Genomic DNA, 19,569 nt, shown 5'->3' on the forward strand with positions numbered 1-19,569 from the left:
CCTCGACCGGTACCCGTGCCTTCCCCTAGGTTGTACTCGGCATTAAGTGCGTAGCTGGATGCAGTGTACGAACACGGCCGCTGGGGGAGACAAAGGCGGCCGGGCGTGGTGCTGGCCGCTCACCCACCACGTGTACCACAGTAGCGGCCGTCACGTGGTGCTGCTGCTGCTCGTGGACGGCGCTCGCCACGGCAGCCTGTCAAAGGGCGTCACGTGGTGGTGGTGATCTTTGTGTGCGTGTGTGTGTGTACGTGTGTGTGTACGTGTGTCTGTGTACGTGCGTGTGTGTGTACGTGTGTGTGTACGTGTGTGTGTGTACGTGCGTGCGTGTGTACGTGCGTGTGTGCACACGCGTGTGCGTGTGTATGAGTGGGGAGCAGTAGTGTAGCGAGTTAGCGCTACGCTGCGCTATGAACCTGGCGACCCGGGTTCAATTCTCGCTCACGGCCAACACCAGTGACGATTATCTGAACCAGTCCCGGGCCTCCCCTAGGTCGACTCAACCTCAAATGAGTACCCTGGTGCGGTGTGTAAACATCGCCAGCACTGGGGAGACAAAGGCGGTCGGGCGTGGTGCTGGCCACCCACCCCCTTCGTGTACCGTTACCGGCCTTCATAGGTGCTGCTCGCTAACAGCACTTGCCCCAACAGTCTGTTAAAGGCTACACGGGGGATCTTTGTCTTTGTGTGTGCATGTGCGTGCGTGCGCGTGTGGATGCGGCGTGCCAGGTGCAAACAGAGAGCTACAATATATATTAAACAAAAAACATCTCAGTGTTGCGCCTTAACTGGTTTAAATAAATTAAAAATAGTGAATAGCCTCGTTACCGGTTGCGGGAGGCCAACCGCTCGTGCCCGGCAGCTGCAGCAGCAGCAGCAGCTGGGCTTGAAGCAGAAGCAGCAGCAGCTGGGCTTGAAGCAGCTGCAGCAGCAGCTGCTGCTGGGCTTGAAGCAGTCTCCAGCTGCCCATCGTGAACGTCCGCAGGACGTCTTCAGCGTGAGACGGAGCGACCTCTGACCTCTACCGGCAAGGACTAAAATTTTAACACACTTCCTCAATGTCGTATCGACTACTGTAAAACTTGCTATACGTACGTCACACTCGTGACAATACTAGATAATATCGTTGACAATAAAAAAAAATTATATTTGTAAACAATATTTATTTATATACAAGTTACGTTTTTTGGCTTGGTTCTCATTGTCCACGCTCAAGTCGCGTTGAGCCGCAAATCACCGCGGTCCCTTAGGTCGCGGCAAGCCTCGAGGGGGGGGGCACTTCCTGGGGTCGCGTGGAGCTCAGCAACTGACGTTGAGCCGCAAATCACCGCGGTCCCTTAGGTCGCGTGGAGTTCAGCATTGCGGTGAAGTTCACGGCGGTGGTGGTGGCGGCGGTGGCGGAGTTGTTACAACAAAGTTTGTTTAAATATAAACTCATTAACTTTCTCCCCAACCCCCCTCCCCCGACACACATTCAGCTAACGTCTGCGATTTTTTTGCCCCCACCTCGTCACTGTTTGTTGTTAGTTAGACTGATGGCCTTAATCTAAAGTTGTCTTGTGGTTGTTGTTGTCATCACGGTGCCTATGAGATGTTAACTACCTCGCCTGGTGTACAGGAAGTCGTGGGTTCTATCCAGACCCTGACTATGCCTGCTGCTGCTGTATATTTGTAGTCTGTGTCTCTCTCATCATCACGGTGGCTATGAGATGTTAACTACCTCGCCTGGTATACAGGAAGTCGTGGGTTCTATCCAGACCCTGACTATGCCTGCTGCTGCTGTATATTTGTAGTCTGTGTCTCTCTCATCATCACGGTGCCTATGAGATGTTGACTACCTCGTCTGGTATACAGGAGGTCGTGAGTTTTAGCCAGACCCTGACGATGCCTGCTGCTGCTGTATATTTATAGTCTGTGTGTCTCTCATCATCATCATGGTGGCTATGAGATGTTAACTACCTTGCCTGGTAGGCAGGAGGTCGTGGGTTCTATTCAGACCCTGACGATGCCTGCTACTGCTGCTGTATATTTGTAGTCTGTGTTTCTCATCATTATCACGGTGGCTATGAGATGTTGACCACCTCGCATGGTCTACAGGAGGTTGTGGGTTCTATCCAGACCCTGACAATGCCTGCTGCTGCTGTATATTTTTGACGTCTGATTCAGCTCCTACCTTTGCCATCAATCCGGGCTCCCCCCCAACCCCCCAACTCCTTGAGCTACTTGGGGCACCTTCAGCTGTCGCTGCTCGGATTCCGCTCGCTCCGAGCGTCCCGCCGCCACTCTCTGTGGCCGCTCACGACGTCGTTGATGTTGTTGACGTTGTTGTTGTTGACAATGTTGTTGTTGACGACATTGTTGTTGATGTTGTTGACGATGTTGTTGATGTTGTTGATGATGTTGTTGACGATGTTGTTGATGTTGATGATGTTGTTGTTGATGTTGTTGACGATGTTGTTGACGATGTTGTTGACGACGATGTTGTTGTTGTTGACAATGTTGTTGTTGACGACGTTGTTGTTGACGATGTTGTTGACGACATTGTTGTTGTTGTTGATGTTGTTGTTGACGATGTTGTTGATGTTGTTGTTGATGATGTTGTTGTTGATGTTGTTGACGATGTTGTTGACGACGATGTTGTTGATGTTGTTGACGATGTTGTTGTTGACGATGTTGTTGTTGACGATGTTGATGTTGTTGTTGTTGATGTTGTTGACGATGTTGTTGTTGACGATGTTGTCGTTGACGATGTTGTTGTTGACGTTCTTGTTGTTGACGATGTTGTTGTTGATGTTGGTTGTTGTTGACGATGTTGTTGTTGACGATGTTGTTGTTGACGTTGTTGTTGTTGATGTTGTTGACGTTGTTGACGTTGTTGTTGACGACGATGTTGTTGACGATGTTGTTGACGATGTTGTTGTTGAGGATGTTGTTGTTGACGATGTTGTTGTTGACGATGTTGGTTGTTGTTGACGATGTTGTTGTTGTTGACGACGATGTTGTTGACGACGATGTTGTTGACGACGATGTTATTGACGTTGTTGACGATGTTGTTGATGTTGTTGACGATGTTGTTGTTGACGATGTTGTTGACAACGATGTTGTTGACGTTGTTGACGATGTTGTTGTTGACGATGTTAATGTTGTTGTTGACGATGTTGTTGACGAGGTTGTTGACGATGTTGTTGGCGTTGTTGACGATGTTGTTGACGACGATGTTGTTGACGATGTTGTTGACGACGATGTTGTTGACGTTGTTGACGATGTTGTTGTTGACGATGTTGATGTTGTTGTTGACGATGTTGTTGACGACGTTGTTGTTGACGATGTTGTTGACGATGTTGTTGTTGACGACGTTGTTGTTGTTGACGATGTTGTTGCGGTCGTAGTTGTAGTGTTTTCACCGCGGCGATACAATCGCCAATCTCGCCACCGCCGTGCGTTTATTTGTGTCAATGGCGGCGTCGTTCCGACTCCTGCGTCCTCGCTCGCCGCTTGCGGCCTCCACCGCGTTCGCGATGTCACGGAGCCTGTCGCCAAAGCTGCGTTCCTGTTCCTGTTCATCCCTCCCATTCATTAGTCCCATTCGTTCCTGTTACTGTTCGTCTCGTTCATCCGTCCCGGTCATTAGTCCCATTCGTTCCTGTTCCTGTTCGTCTCGTTCATCCGTCTCGTTCATTAGTCCCATTCGTTCCTGTTCCTGTTTGTTCGTCTCGTTCATTAGTCCCATTCGTTCCTGTTACTGTTCGTCTCGTTCATCCGTCCCGGTCATTAGTCCCATTCGTTCCTGTTCCTGTTCGTCTCGTTCATCCGTCTCGTTCATTAGTCCCATTCGTTCCTGTTCCTGTTTGTTCGTCTCGTTCATCCGTCCCGTTCATTAGTCACATTCGTTCCTGTTCCTGTTCGTCCCGTTCATCCGTCCCGTTCATTAGTCCCATTCGTTCCTGTTCCTGTTCGTCTCGTTCATCCGTCCCGTTCATTGTGCGGCCTGAGTATCCATTCACCTTGAGGGCCTTGTGTACGTGCTCCAGTTCACTGGCTCGGTGATGTTGGTCGGAGATGCAGTGTTGCCCTATAGTGTAGTGATTTAATGGGAGAATTCTTCTGGGCCGGATGGTGTTGGGAATCAGGCTTTAGAAAGGAACCCGTGTGGATGGCTTTCCTGCAGATGCAATGTCCCAATGAGCCATCAGGCCTCTCCTCGATCAAAACATCCAGGAATGGTAGCTTATCGTCATTCTCCACTTCCATGGTGAATTTGATGGATGGGTGTATGGAAATTATGTGGTTGAAAAAATGGTTCAGTGCTGGCAGGCCATGCGGCCAAATGACGAAAGTGTCATCTACGTATCTCTTCCACAAGGAAGGACGTAGGGTGGATGGCTGGATGGCATCTGTTTCAAATTTCTCATTGAAAACATTTGGTACCACTGATAAGGGAGAACCCATGGGGGTACCTTCATTTTGTTTGTAGAATATGTGTGTGTGTGGGGGGTCTCTCTATAATAATAATGTGTTGTGTGTGTGTGTGGTCTCTATATAAATAATAATGTGTTCTCTATCATAATGTGTGGTGTGTGTGGTCTCTATACAGGTGGTCCCCGACTTACGACGGTCCGACTTACGATATTTAGATGTTATGTGGGGGCTAGTGCCCCCCTCCCCACTCCCCATTACGTGGGGGCTGATCTCACTCACCACGAGCGGGGGGGGGGGCGCCACGTCTAATGGGTGGGGGCTGGTACCCCCCTCCCCCTCCACGCGCGGGGGGGGGGGTGTTTGCCTCCCCCACCCCCGTCCCCTCCGCGTTTGTGTCTCTCGGACCGACATAGCTAGCGGCTGGCCCAGCCCGCCTAGGGGTTGATTAGGCGCCGCGTGATTCCCCCACTCCGTGTGGCCTAACCGCGTGGATGACGTAATGGTTTGACTGGCCGGCTGTTTAGAGTTAATTAATTACTTCTGCTAAGCCATTGTGTCAACAAGCCAACGGCGCTCGGAATCAATAATTAATTACTCTCTGCGCGCTACGCTCGCGGGCGCGTTCAAGCGTCCCTCTAATTAATTATTTATTTGTGTTCGTGCGCGTCTTGCCTATGCCGATTAAAGTCACCCACACACCGTCGTTGCGCCGACCGCTCTCCCACCGCTCTTCACAGACGCACACATGGCACCACGCGTCACAGCGTCAGTCTGTGCTAAGATTTATTTCCCGGAGCGAATAGTGAACCCCCGTTTATGGCCCCCTCCAGCCAGCACCCTTCCTCCTATCACTTACCCGTCGCAGAGTGCGTCTATCCCCCAAGCTCGAGCTGACTGAATAGGCCCCCCTTTCCCGTACCCACTCACCTCTTCAGCTGCCCGATGGGGGCTGGGGAAGATGCTCGCCTCGGGGACTTTTTCTGGCCGACCGTTTCCAGCTCCACCCTGCAGGCGTCGAACGGACGCTGAGGACGGCTGGTCTCTCCCGCCGCTCCAGAAGAACTCTGATTCAATCCGCCCCTCCGGCCCCCTTATGTCTCCAAAGCCCCTTAACCCCCGGGTCACATGACGTCATCCTGCGCATCCAATCGAATCCTCTTTACGGACGTTTTGAGCGCTCTGGCCGTTGGGTGGGGGGGGGTCGCGTCATCCCCCCCCTTCCCATTGTCTCTGTGCCTGCGTTCCTCGCCGTTGACTCATCGATAATCCCCTCGTTCCCTCCAACTTAAGTCAACTTCTTATCTGCCTAGGGGCTTTTCCCTCCCACCCCACTGTTTACCCTACCGCTGGGTACTGGCTGAAGGTCCCACCCCCCCGTGCTGTGTATGCTTCATCGCGGCCGGCCTGTAAAGCTCTATGCCCCCTTCTTGGGGGGGGGGGGGCGCCATGTAATCCGGTCTGGGGGGCTCGGCCAATTTCCTGGTCCGGGGAAACCGTGGAACGTCCCTGCTAGTGGGGTCCTCGGGTGAAAACCCATCGCACCAGGTGATCCCTCCTCGCGACCCTACGGGGGTACATGCGGGTGTTTAGTGGGGCGTGCGTGCGTTCGTGGGATGGGGAGGGGGGTGCGAGGAGAGGGTATAGCCGGCGGAGTTGCTCCGCTGTGGTGGCACCACAGTTACGATGGCGATAGCAATATGACAAAATAGCAAAATATTTTTAATTTTGCGTGGCAGGCAAACGCAGCAGCATGCTACGAGGTACGAGACTGTAACTTGATCATCGCCATCCTCCTCTTCCAACAACTAAGTTAATGTGGCCATCAACAACCTAACATCATTCAAGTGTGCAGACGACGGACAGAATCTTGGTGAGTCCAGTACAATATGATACGTTACGATACGTTCAATGCGTGTATGATAACATAGCTTTAGCGATTTCATTTTAGGGTTACTACGATACATACGTTTAATGCATGTTAAAAGTTTTTATAGCAGAGGATTGTTTCCTGAAAACACTTTCTATGAAATTGCAGTTCACATAGGTAGGCTAAGAATTTACCTTGTTTTTTACTTTGAATTTTACTGTGCAATACAGTATATAGTTTACACAGTACGGTACTGTAAATTACTCTGTCTTGCTAAATTTTCACCATTCTTTAAGACTCCCGGGTAGGCTAGGGCCATCTTAGACTTAACGATATTTTAGACCTGCGATGAGGGTCGTCGTAACGCATCTCCGTCATGAGTGGAGGACCGCTCGACCTGTATCGTGAAATGCGTCGCGTTTAATACTTACACTAGGACTAGCGACGGGAAGGCCACGGTGGTTTGACGGCTCCACAATCTGCGGCGAGGACGGTGCCGACCAAATGTTGCCATGGTGTCTGGTGGTGCTCCTCCTCCTCCTCGCCTCCTTCTCCTTGCAAGGTGATAATCGCCATCGTGTACGTCGTCACACCGCAGCACACAGCGGGGGCATCGCTACTGTATACTACACTATACACTACACTACTATACACTACACTACTATACACTACACTACTATACACTACACTACTATACACTACACTATACACTACACTACTATACACTACACTATACACTACTACACACTACACTACACTATACACTACACTATACACTACACTATACACAACACTGTACACTACACTATACACTACACTATGCACTACACTATACACTACACTGTACACTACACTGTACACTACACTGTACACTACACTATACACTACACTATACACTACATTATACACTACTATACACTACACTATACACTACACTATACACTACACTAGGAGTCTGCGTGCGGTGATCGTGGCAGGTGGCCATGCGGCGATCTCCATCTCCGTGAGGCCGCTGGTCGAGGTGGAACTGGGACGCCCTCTGGTGGTCCCCTGCACGTACAACGTCTCCGTGGCTAGCGGCGTGGTCACCCAGTGGTACATCGTGAGTACTGCCACCCCCACCCACCCCCCCGCACACCTCCACTTGTCATGGGCGGATACGTACGGTGAGCAAAAGACTCAGCACTGCCACCCATAGACTCAACACTGCTACCCATAGACTCAACACTGCTACCCATAGACTCAACACTGCTACCCATAGACTCAACACTGCCACCCATAGACTCAACACTGCTACCCATAGACTCAACACCGCACCATAGACTCAACACTGTACCATAGACTCAACGCTGCACCATAAACTCAACACTGCCCATAGACTCAACACTGCACCATAGACTCAACACTGCCCATAGACTCAACACCGCACCATAGACTCAACACTGCACCATAGACTCAGCACTGCTATCCATAGACTCAACACTGCCCGTAGACTCAACACTGCCACCCATAGACTCAGCACTGCTACCCATAGACTCAACACTGCCCGTAGACTCAACACTGCTGCCCATAGACTCAACACTGCCACCCATAGACTCAACACTGCTACCCATAGACTCAACACTGCTACCCATAGACTCAACACTGCTACCCATAGACTCAGCACTGCCACCCATAGACTCAACACTACCCATAGACTCAGCACTGCCACCCATAGACTCACCACTACCCATAGACTCACCACTGCTACCCATAGACTCACCACGCTGTCATACGCCCGACCGCCGTCGCCAAAACCCCCCCCGGCGCAGATTTCGACAACTTCGCGAGTGAGGATATCGTACCGCGACTCACGACGCTTCGTGGCCGACGCGGATACCGGCTACACGGACCGCATTGATGCCCAACGCGACGATTCCGCCCTGGCGCTGGACGCGACGGTGGTCGCGGATGAGCGAGACTTCATCTGCCAGGTGTTTGCGGGGCGGGCCGGCGTGGCAGAGGCGACCACAAGAGTGCGGCTGTTTTGTAAGCGAGCTCACGGTCGGGGCTACTCACTTTAGAATGATGCGCAGTGGGGGGGGGGGGGGACGTCCCCTACGACGTGGACCCCCCTTACTTACGGACGTTGCTACGGAGACTCCTTAGTGGACATTACGAGGACCCCCCTTACTTACGGACGTTGCTACGGAGACTCCTTAGTGGACATTACGAGGACCCCCCTTACTTACGGACGTTGCTACGGAGACTCCTTAGTGGACATTACGAGGACTCCCCTTACTTACGGACATTGCTACGGAGACTCCTTAGTGGACATTACGAGGACTCCCCTTACTTCCGGACGTTGCTACGGAGACTCCTTAGTGGACATTACGAGGGCTCCCCTTACTTACGGATGTTGCTACGGAGACTCCTTAGTGGACATTACGAGGGCTCCCCTTACGGACGTTGCTACGGAGACTCCTTAGTGGACATTGCGAAGACTCCCCTTACTTACGGACGTTGCTACGGAGACTCCTTAGTGGACATTACGAGGGCTCCCCTTACTTACGGACGTTGCTACGGAGACTCCTTAGTGGACATTACGAACGTTACTGCGTGACGCCTCTACTTACGAACGTTACTACAGTGACTCACTCGCGAACATTTTTGCGTGGTCTCTACTACTTACCGACGTTACTTCTTACGAACGTTACCCACATACGAATAAGCCGGGATCCAGAGGGTCCACGTTCGTTAGTCTATTTTGCCCGTAAGTCCAACTTCACTCCCGTCGATTCCACACGCGTTGCACGGCGTGCACACTGCTGCTACTATACATGACGCACTACCCGGCCACATTTCCGAGTGAGGTCGGACTCAGGAGCAAGTGGCCGATGACGGCCCCGCGACAAATTAACGCATGGGACGGCCCCTCCCCTCGCTTCCCTTCCAGCGGCCCCCACGGTGGCCGTGACGGCGAGCAAGCGGCCCGTGCTGCTCAACGGACAGCGCCACGAGGTGAACCCTTGGCCTACGTTGACATTCTCTTTGGTTCTATTCGGTGAAGTCACCACGTAGGTAAAAAAGTAAAACGACAAAAATCACGACGTTTCAGCCACAACACTAGCGGCCTTCATCAGGTGAAGGGATCAGGTTGTCTCGCGGTCTGAGCGTGGCTGTGTTTCACTCCAGCGCTGTCCTCGAGACAGCCTGATCCCTTCACCTGATGAAGGCAGCTTGTGTTGTGGCCGAAACGTCGTGATTTTTTGTTGTTTTACTTTTTTACCTACGTGGTGACTTTACCGAATAGAACCAAAGAGTATGGAGATCCTTGCAGTCACGAAAGCTTTAAATCTAGAATACGTTGACATTTTTTTATTTCAAATTCCTGTTGCGCCGTCCGCTGACGGTCATTTAAGGGTTGTTCTTTTTTTTAACCTTCACGGCGTCCCCTTCGCGAAAACGGCCGCACGCCAACGGCTGTGCTGTAGACGCCACCGATTCGTGCGTAGATTCAAACGTGGTTTAGTTTTGGTTAGGGGGATGTTGACTACCTCGCCTGGTACGCAGGAGGTCGTGGGTTCGATCCCGACGTGGATAACGCTACTACCCTGGCAACCCGGGTTCGATTCCCGCTCACGGCCAATACCGGTGACGATGATCTGAACCGGTTCCTGTGCCTCCCCTAGGTCGACTCGGCCTCAAATACCTGGTGCGGTGCGTAAAAACATCGCCAGCACCGGGGAGACAAAGGCGACCGGGCATGGTGCTGGCCACCCACCCCCTCGTGTGCCGTTCTGGCCTTCATAGGTGCTCGCTAACAGCACTTGCCCCTACAGTCTGTTAAGGCTATACATGGGTTCTTTGTCTTTGTTGTGTGTGTTGGTCTGTGTTTGTTTCTGTGTGTGAGTGTCTCTGTGTGTCTCTATGTGTGTCTCTCTGTGTGAGTGTCTCTGTGTGAGTGAGGAGCGGTAGTGTAGCGGTTAGCGCACTGCGCTATGAACCTGGCGATCCGGGTTCGATTCCCGCTCACGGCCAACACCAGTGACGATTATCTGAACCGGTCCCGGACCTCCCCTAGGTCGACTCAGCCTCAAATGAGTACCTGGTGCGGTGTGTAAACATTGCCACTAGGGAGACAAAGGCGGTCGGGCGTGGTGCTGGCCACCCACCCCCTCGTGTACCGTTCCGGCCTTTATAGGTGCTCGCTAACAGCACTTGCCCCTACAGTCTGTTAAGGCTATACAGGGGTTCTTTGTTGTGTGTGTTGGTCTGTTTCCCTCTCGTGCAGATTGGTAAATGTTTCGTGCACAACGCTTACCCAGAGCCCCACATCACCTGGTACAAGGCTTCCCTGCCCCTGTTGCCATCACCTGGTAAGTATATCTGCTGGTGAATATATCTGTTGGTTAATGTGTCTGCCGGTGAATATATCTGCTGGTGAATGTATCTGTTGGTTAATGTATCTGTTGGTGAATATATCTGTTGGTTAGTGTATCTGCTGGTGAATATATCTGCTGGTGAATGTATCTGTCGGTTAATGTATCTGTTGGTGAATACGTCTGCTATAGTGCCGTGTATTGCGTAGTGTATACTATTACGTGGTGCAGTGAGTAAACATCGCTAGCGCCGCGGGGACAAAGCTGGCAGGGCGTGGTGCTGGCCGCCCACCCCCTCGCGTGTCGTGCCGGGCTGCCACTCGCTAACAGCACTTGTCCCAACGGTCTGTTGAAGTCCACACGGGGGATCTTTGTCTTTGCGTGCGTGCGCGTGGCTAGACGTGAAAGTGACGCGGACGGTAGCGACGGAGGCCAACGGCACCTTCGCCGTGACATCCGTCCTGAGCTACAAACCGGAGGAGCAGGATGTGGGAGCCGGGTACCGCTGCGTGGTGAACTACACGATGCCGGGCGGCAGGAGCGAGGCCTTTGCCTCGGAGACGATCCACGTGGGGCTGCATTGTGAGTACACGGGACACCAGGCAGACGCCGGTGCACAAGGGATGCGTGTGACGTGCACAACAGACATGTGTGTGATGTGCACAACAGAAAATACATGCCTGACGGACCATCTTATTGGGTTAAGGTCAAATTAAACACAGAGACTACCACTACCTATGAACATTTGACTTTTGAACGTTCAGAGAGACGCTCAAACCTGTTTGTAAGTCCAGTTGCCTGTTCGGAACGAGAGTTGTAAGTTCAACCGCCACGCAATAGATGGCGGTGGTGGCTTTTACATCTGTAGAACATGAACAACCAGTGGCATCTACATCTACAGAACGTGAAGAACCAGAGGCATCTACATCTGCAGAATGTGAAGAATCAGTGGCATCTACATCTGTAGAATGTGAAGACCAGTGGCATCTACATCTACAGAACGTGAAGAACCAGTGGCATCTACATCTACAGAACGTGAAGAACCAGAGGAATCTACATTTGAAGAACGCGAAGAACCAGTGGCATCTACATCTGCAGAACACGAAGAACCAGTGGCATCTACATCTGCAGAACGTGAAGAACCAGTGGCATCTACATCTGAAGAACGTGAAGAACCAGTGGCATCTACATTTGCAGAACGTGAAGAACCAGTGGCATCTACATCTGCAGAACATGTAGAACCAGTGACATCTACATCTGCCGAACGTGAAGAACCAGTGGCATCTACATCTACAGAATGTGAAGAACGAGTGGCATCTACATCTGCAGAACATGAACAACCAGTGGCATCTACACCTGCAGAACGTGAAAAACCAGTGACATCTATATCTGCAGAACGTGAAGAACCACTGGCTTCTACATCTGCAGAACGTGAAGAACCAGTGACATCTACATCTACATATAGTGAAGATCCAGTGGCATCTACAGAACATGAAGAACCACTGGCATCTACATCTGGAGAACGTGAAGAACCAGTGGCATCTACACCTGCAGAGCGTGAAGAACCAGTGGCATCTACATCTGCAGAACGTGAAGAACCAGTGGCATCTACATCTGTAGAACGTGAAGAACCAGTGGCATCTACACCTGTAGAACATGAAGAACCAGTGGCATCTACATCTGCAGAAGGTGAAGAACCAGTGGCATCTACATCTGAAGAAGGTGAAGAACCAGTGGCATCTACATCTGCAGAACGTGAAGAACCAGTGGCATCTACATCTACAGAACGTGAAGAACCAGTGGCATCTACATCTGCAGAACGTGAAGAACCAGTGACATCTACATCTACTGAACGTGAAGAACCAGTGGCATCTACATCTGCAGAACGTGAAGAACCAGTGACATCTACATCTACAGAACGTGAAGAACCAGTGGCATCTATAGCTGCAGAACGTGAAGAACCAGTGGCATCTACATCTACAGAACGTGAAGAACCAGTGGCATCTACATCTACAGAACGTGAAGAACCAGTGGCATCTACATCTGCAGAATGTGAAGAACCAGTGACATCTACATCTACTGAACGTGAAGAACCAGTGACATCTACATCTGCAGAACGTGAATAACCAGTGACATCTACATCTACAGAACGTGAAGAACCAGTGGCATCTATAGCTGCAGAACGTGAAGAACCAGTGGCATCTACATCTACAGAACGTGAAGAACCAGTGGCATCTACATCTACAGAACGTGAAGAACCAGAGGCATCTACATCTGAAGAACGCGAAGAACCAGTGGCATCTACATCTGCAGAACACGAAGAACCAGTGGCATCTACATCTGCAGAACGTGAAGAACCAGTGGCATCTACATCTGAAGAACGTGAAGAACCAGTGGCATCTACATTTGCAGAACGTGAAGAACCAGTGGCATCTACATCTGCAGAACGTGTAGAACCAGTGACATCTACATCTGCCGAACGTGAAGAACCAGTGGCATCTACATCTACAGAATGTGAAGAACCAGTGGCATCTACATCTGCAGAACGTGAACAACCAGTGGCATCTACACATGCAGAACGTGAAAAACCAGTGACATCTATATCTGCAGAACGTGAAGAACCACTGGCTTCTACATCTACAGATAGTGAAGATCCAGTGGCATCTACAGAACATGAAGAACCACTTGCATCTACATCTGGAGAACGTGAAGAACCAGTGGCATCTACATCTGTAGAACGTGAAGAACCAGTGGCATCTACACCTGTAGAACATGAAGAACCAGTGGCATCTACATCTGCAGAAGGTGAAGAACCAGTGGCATCTACATCTGCAGAACACGAAGAACCAGTGGCATCTACATCTGCAGAACGTGAAGAACCAGTGGCATCTACATCTGAAGAAGGTGAAGAACCAGTGGCATCTACATCTGCAGAACGTGAAGAACCAGTGGCATCTACATCTACAGAACGTGAAGAACCAGTGGCATCTACATCTGCAGAACGTGAAGAACCAGTGTCATCTACATCTACTGAACGTGAAGAACCAGTGGCATCTACATCTGCAGAACGTGAAGAACCAGTGCATCTACATCTACAGAACGTGAAGAACCAGTGGCATCTACATCTACAGAACGTGAAGAACCAGTGGCTTCTACATCTACAGAACGTGAAGAACCAGTGGCATCTACATCTGTAGAACGTGAAGAACCAGTGGCATCTACATCTACAGAACGTGAAGAACCAGTGGTATCTACATCTACAGAACGTGAAGAACCAGTGGCATCTACATCTGCAGAACGTGAAGAACCAGTGACATCTACATCTACAGAACGTGAAGAACCAGTGGCATCTACATCTACAGAACGTGAAGAACCAGTGGCATCTACATCTGCAGAACGTGAAGAACCAGTGACATCTACATCTACAGAACGTGAAGAACCAGTGGCATCTATAGCTGCAGAACGTGAAGAACCAGTGGCATCTACATCTACAGAACGTGAAGAACCAGTGGCATCTACATCTACAGAACGTGAAGAACCAGTGGCATCTACATCTGCAGAACGTGAAGAACCAGTGACATCTACATCTACTGAACGTGAGGAACCAGTGACATCTACATCTGCAGAACGTGAATAACCAGTGACATCTACATCTACAGAACGTGAAGAACCAGTGGCATCTATAGCTGCAGAACGTGAAGAACCAGTGGCATCTACATCTACAGAACGTGAAGAACCAGTGGCATCTACATCTACAGAACGTGAAGAACCAGTGGCATCTACATCTACAGAACGTGAAGAACCAGTGGCATCTACATCTACAGAACGTGAAGAACCAGTGGCATCTACATCTACAGAACGTGAAGACCAGTGGCATCTACAGAACGTGAAGAACCAGTGGCATCTACATCTGCAGAACGTGAAGAACCAGTGGCTTCTACATCTACAGAACGTGTAGAACCAGTGGCTTCTACATCTACAGAACGTGAAGAACCAGTGGCATCTACATCTACAGAACGTGAAGAACCAGTGGCATCTACATCTACAGAACGTGAATAACCAATGGCATCTACATCTACAGAACGTGCAGAACCAGTGGTTTCTACATCTACAGAACGTGAAGAACCAGTGGCATCTACATCTGGAGAACGTGAAGAACCAGTGGCATCTACATCTGCAGAACACGAAGAACTAGTGGCATCTACATCTGTAGAACATGAAAAACCAGTAGCATCTACATCTGCAGAACACGAAGAACTAGTGGCATCTACATCTGTAGAACGTGAAGAACCAGTGGCATCTACATCTGTAGAACATGAAGAACCAGTGGCATCTACATCTGTAGAACGTGAAGAACCAGTGGCATCTACATCTAGTGAACGTGAAGAACCAGTGGCATCTACATCTACAGAACATGAAGAACCAGTGGCTTCTACATCTACAGAACGTGAAGAACCTGTGGCTTCTACATCTGCAGAACGTGAAGAACCAGTGGCTTCTACATCTGCAGAACGTGAAGAACCAGTGGCATCTACAATAGGTGGCATCCCGGGACGGAATGGTGTGTTGTACTATTTGAGTTGTTGTTGTTTTGTTGTTGTTGTGTTGTTATTGTTTTGTTGTTGTTGTTTTGTTGTTGTGTTGTTGTTATTTTGTTGTTGTTGTTTTGTTGTTGTTTTGTTGTTGTTTTGTTGTTGTTGCTGCTACGAGGCAGGAGAGATGCCCTGGCCGAGGCGTCGAACCCACGTCGCCTGGGGACGACTTTCCTCGCGCTAAACCGTCGCCTCTCGCGCGTCGCGCGTTGGGGGAATCCCGGTGGGGGTGGGCGCGACGGCTCGTTCCACCTCGTTCCACCCCGTTCCACCCCGTTCCACCTCGTATCGTCGTTCCACCTCGTTCCACCTCGTTGTATCGTCGTTCCACCCCGTCCCACCTCGTGCCACCCGTTCCACCTCGTTGTATCGTCGTCGTCGTCGTCGTCACCGCGAGACGAGGTGGAGGCGACCCCGATTTGGACGTCTGGGACACGCCGAGAGCCCCGCGACTCTGCGGATTCCTCCGCCGGCGGCTCCTCGGGGGGGACGTCGCGAGCGGACGGCGCCGCTTGGCCGCGAGTAAGTGGGCGGTCGTCTTCTTCGGTCCTTTCGGTAAAAGTCGCCGCCGCCGCGTGGAATGAGAATGAAAATAATAAATCGATGAAATAAAATGACGCGATGAAAATTCTCACGACGTTTCGGCCACGACGCAAGCGGCCTTCGTCAGGTGAAGGGACGAGACTGTCTGGAGGACAGCGCTGGAGCTCCAGCTGCATGAGTCACTCCACAAACAACAGGAGCATCAGTCCAGACAGTCAAGTCCCTTCACCTGATGAAGGCCGCTTGTGTCGTGCCCGAAACGTCGTGAGAATTTTATCGCGTTATTTTATTTTATCGATTTATTATTTTATTCTCATTCTACGTGGTGGTGACTTTACCGAAAGAACCAAAGGAGATGAATCCTTGCAGTCACGAAAGCTTCAAATCGAGATTTCAGCGGGGGGTTGTCGTCTGTCCTCCTCGCCAGACCCGGAAGACGTGAGGCTTGGCCCCGCCGAGGCGACCCAGGTCACGGCCGGGGCGACCCAGGTCACGGCCGGGGCGACCCAGGTCACGGCCAGGGCGACCCAGGTCACGGCCGGGGCGACCCAGGTCACGGCCGGGGCGACCCAGGTCACGGCCGGGGCGACCCAGGTCACGCCCTCGTCGTCCGGGATACCCGACTACAAGTGCGCAGAGGTACCCAGTCGCTGTGTCACGATCACCACCACCACCACCAGCGTACCACCACCACCACCGTGCCACCACCACCACCGTGCCACCACCACCAACACCACCACCACCACCGTGCCACCAACACCACCGTGCCACCACCACCACCACCGTGCCACCACCACCACCACCACCATGCCACCACCACCGTGCCACCACCACCACCAGCGTGCCAGCACCACCACCACCACCACCGTGCCACCACCACCACCACCAGCGTGCCACCGCCACCACCGTGCCACCACCAGCGTGCCACCACCACCACCGTGCCACCACCACCGTGCCACCACCAGCGTGCCACCACCACCACCGTCACCACCGTCACCACCACCACCAGCGTGCCACCACCACCACCGTGCCACCACCACCACCGTGCCACCACCACCACCACCATCACCGTGCCACCACCACCACCATGCCACCACCACCGTGCCACCATCACCGTGCCACCACCACCACCATGCCACCACCACCGTGCCACCACCACCGTGTCACCACCACCACAACCACCACCACCACCACCACCAGCGTGCCACCACCACCACCACCAGCGTGCCACCACCACCACCAGCGTGCCACCACCACCGTCACCACCGTCACCACCACCACCAGCGTGCCACCACCACCACCAGCGTGCCACCACCACCACCACCACCGTCACCACCGTCACCACCACCACCGTGCCACCACCACCGTGCCACCACCACCACCGTGCCACCACCACCACAACCACCGTGCCACCACCGTGCCACCACCACCGTGCCACCGCCACCACCACCGTGCCACCACCACCGTGCCACCACCACCACCACCGTGCCACCACCACCACCAGCGTGCCACCACCACCGTCACCACCACCACCACCACCAGCGTGCCACCACCACCACCGTGCCACCACCACCATGCCACCACCACCGTGCCACCACCACCACCTGAGTTCGATTCCCGCTCACAGCCAACAGCAGTGATAGCGATTTTCTGAACCGGTCCTGGGCCTCCCCTAGGTCTACTCAACCTCTAATGAGTACTTGTAGTAAACATCGCTAGCACGGGGGAGACAAAGACGGCGGTGGTGACGGTGGTGGTGACGTTGGTGACGGTGGTGGTGGTGGTGGTGATGGTGGTGACGGTGGTGGTGACGGTGGTGGTGACGGTGGTGGTGGTGACGGTGGTGGTGACGGTGGTGACGGTGGTGATGGTGGTGGGTGACATTTACGAAGATGAGAATGAGGTGAGTGGCACAGTAGGGGGTACAGGTGGTGCACCGTGCCAGGCATCTCAGTCGACCCATGGCACGAGCGCCGCGGTGACGTCACCGCCGCTTGGCGGTGACGCGTGTGGGCGTGTCGTTGCGTGTCGGTGAGCGTTCCGGGGGGGGGGGGGGTGGTGTAGCGGAGAGAGCGCTCGACGCTCCGTGGAGCCTCACGGCCGTCGCCTTCCCGGCGCTCTGCGTGCCTCAGGCCGGGGAGGCGGTGTCCGGCGGTGCCACGCCGGCCCCGCGGCACGCGAGGCCGTCCGGGGGGAGCGGCGGCGACGGCCGCTCCCGGTGCGTCACCTCGCCGCACTCCGTGCCGGGCCTGGTGAGGTCGCGATCCGTCAAGGTCAAAGTGGAAGGTAACCGGGGTGGCAGGAGAGAGAGAGAGACTCAGCGATGACGCTGAGTCTCTCTCTCTCACATACCACTAGCAGAGACGCCTCTCTCTCTCTCCACTCTCTCCACACTCTCCACTCTCTCTCCACTCTCTCTCCACTCTCTCTCCACACTCTCCACTCTCTCTCCACTCTCTCTCCACTCTCTCCACACTCTCCACTCTCTCTACTCTCTCCACTCTCTCCACTCTCTCTCTACTCTCCACTCTCTCCACTCTCTCCACTCTCTCTCCACTCACCACTCTCTCCAATCTCTCTCCACTCTCTCTCTACTCTCTCTCCACTCACCACTCTCTCTCCACTCTCTCCACTCTCTCTCCTCTGTATCTCTCTCCACTCACCACTCTATCTCCACTCTCTCTCCACTCACCACTCTTTCTCCACTCACCACTCTCTCTCCACTCTCTCCTATCTCTCTCCACTCACCTCTCTCTCCACTCTCTCTCCTCTCTATCTGTCTCCACTCACCACTCTCTCTCTCTCCACTCACCACTCTCTCTCTCTCCACTCGCTCTCCTCTCTATCTGTCTCCACTCTTTCCTCTCTCTCTCCTCTCTCCACTCTTTCTCCTCTCTATCTCTCTCCTCTCTATCTGTCTGCACTCTGTCCTCTCTCTCTCTCCACTCTCCACGTTCTCTCCTCTCTATCTCTCTCCACTCACACTCTCTCTCCACTCTCTCCACTCTCTCTGCTCTCTCTCCGCGCTCTCTGCCCACGCCGTCTCTCTCCACTCGCAGGAGGAGCGGAGGAAGCGGAGGAGTCGGGACGTGGTCTACCGTGGATCATCATCATCCTCACCATCATCTTCATGATCGTCCCCCTCCTCGTCGTCATCATTTTGGCCCTTCGTCACGTTTGCTCGGGAGAGTCGGAAGAGGAGGGATCGGGAGGAGGAGAGGCAGCGATCGCGGTCGGCTTCGTCGTGAGCGAGGAGGAGGAGGGCGGTGGCCACACGCTGGCGCTGCACAGGGCCACGGGCGCGGCCACCAGGCACGGCCGCAGGTCGCTGGCCGAGATGTGCGGTCGTCACTGACGAGGCAGCAGCGGTGTTGACGGCCTGCCGCTGCCTCCAAGACACACGGAGCCGTGAGGCAGGCCTGCAAGCGGGCTCCTTGCCACCGCCGCCGCCGCCATCGCTATCGTCAGCGCCAACACCGCCGTCGTCAACATCACAACCATCGTCACCACCACCATCATCACCACCACCATCATCACCACCATCATCATCACCTTGTGTCTTTTGTGTTTTGAGCTCAGGTCGCGAACACGGATCGAGCCGTAACATTTTGAAGATCAGTGTCTCTTATTTGTTTAAACACGGATCTAACCGTGACATTTTGAAGGTCAGTGTCTCTTATTTGTTTAAACACGGATCTAACCGTGACATTTTGAAGATCTGTGTCTCTTATTTGTTTAAACACGGATCTAACCGTGACATTTTGAAGGTCAATGTCTCTTATTTGTT

General features: G+C 52.8%; 1 protein-coding gene across 2 annotated transcripts; it reads left to right on the top strand.

Annotated features, from left to right (window-relative positions):
• The first annotated feature begins 1,356 nt into the window (after positions 1 to 1,356).
• On the top strand, positions 1,357 to 19,525 carry LOC142913279 (basal cell adhesion molecule-like). 2 transcript variants are annotated; one of them, XM_076060816.1, is made up of 11 exons: positions 1,357 to 1,416; positions 6,156 to 6,289; positions 6,723 to 6,848; positions 7,238 to 7,388; positions 8,098 to 8,314; positions 9,222 to 9,286; positions 10,560 to 10,644; positions 11,047 to 11,229; positions 16,210 to 16,421; positions 17,915 to 18,068; positions 18,842 to 19,525. In XM_076060816.1, exons 3-11 carry the CDS (start codon positions 6,799 to 6,801, stop codon positions 19,135 to 19,137), a joined length of 1,413 nt encoding a protein of 470 aa, XP_075916931.1. In that variant the 5' UTR covers positions 1,357 to 1,416; positions 6,156 to 6,289; positions 6,723 to 6,798; the 3' UTR covers positions 19,138 to 19,525. The 2 variants fall into 2 exon arrangements, with proteins under 2 accessions (XP_075916931.1, XP_075916932.1); XM_076060817.1 differs by having other exon boundaries at positions 1,359 to 1,416; positions 7,264 to 7,388; positions 18,842 to 19,523.
• The last annotated feature ends 44 nt before the right edge of the window (positions 19,526 to 19,569 follow it).

The sequence above is a fragment of the Petromyzon marinus genome, unplaced genomic scaffold (genome assembly GCF_048934315.1).
Source record: "Petromyzon marinus isolate PM22_M1 ecotype Great Lakes invasive population unplaced genomic scaffold, UKy_Petmar_22M1.pri1.0 PM_G_Scaffold_24, whole genome shotgun sequence".
NCBI classification, from domain to species: domain Eukaryota; kingdom Metazoa; phylum Chordata; class Hyperoartia; order Petromyzontiformes; family Petromyzontidae; genus Petromyzon; species Petromyzon marinus.

Excerpts from the sequence above, each read along its gene's own strand:
- LOC142913279 (XM_076060816.1), top strand. The coding sequence starts at position 6,799 with ATGGTGTCTGGTGGTGCTCCTCCTCCTCCTCGCCTCCTTCTCCTTGCA. Across the intron at positions 7,389-8,097 it reads TGGTCACCCAGTGGTACATC|ATTTCGACAACTTCGCGAGT; the intron begins GTGAGTACTGCC and ends CCCCCGGCGCAG. Across the intron at positions 8,315-9,221 it reads CACAAGAGTGCGGCTGTTTT|CGGCCCCCACGGTGGCCGTG; the intron begins GTAAGCGAGCTC and ends CTTCCCTTCCAG.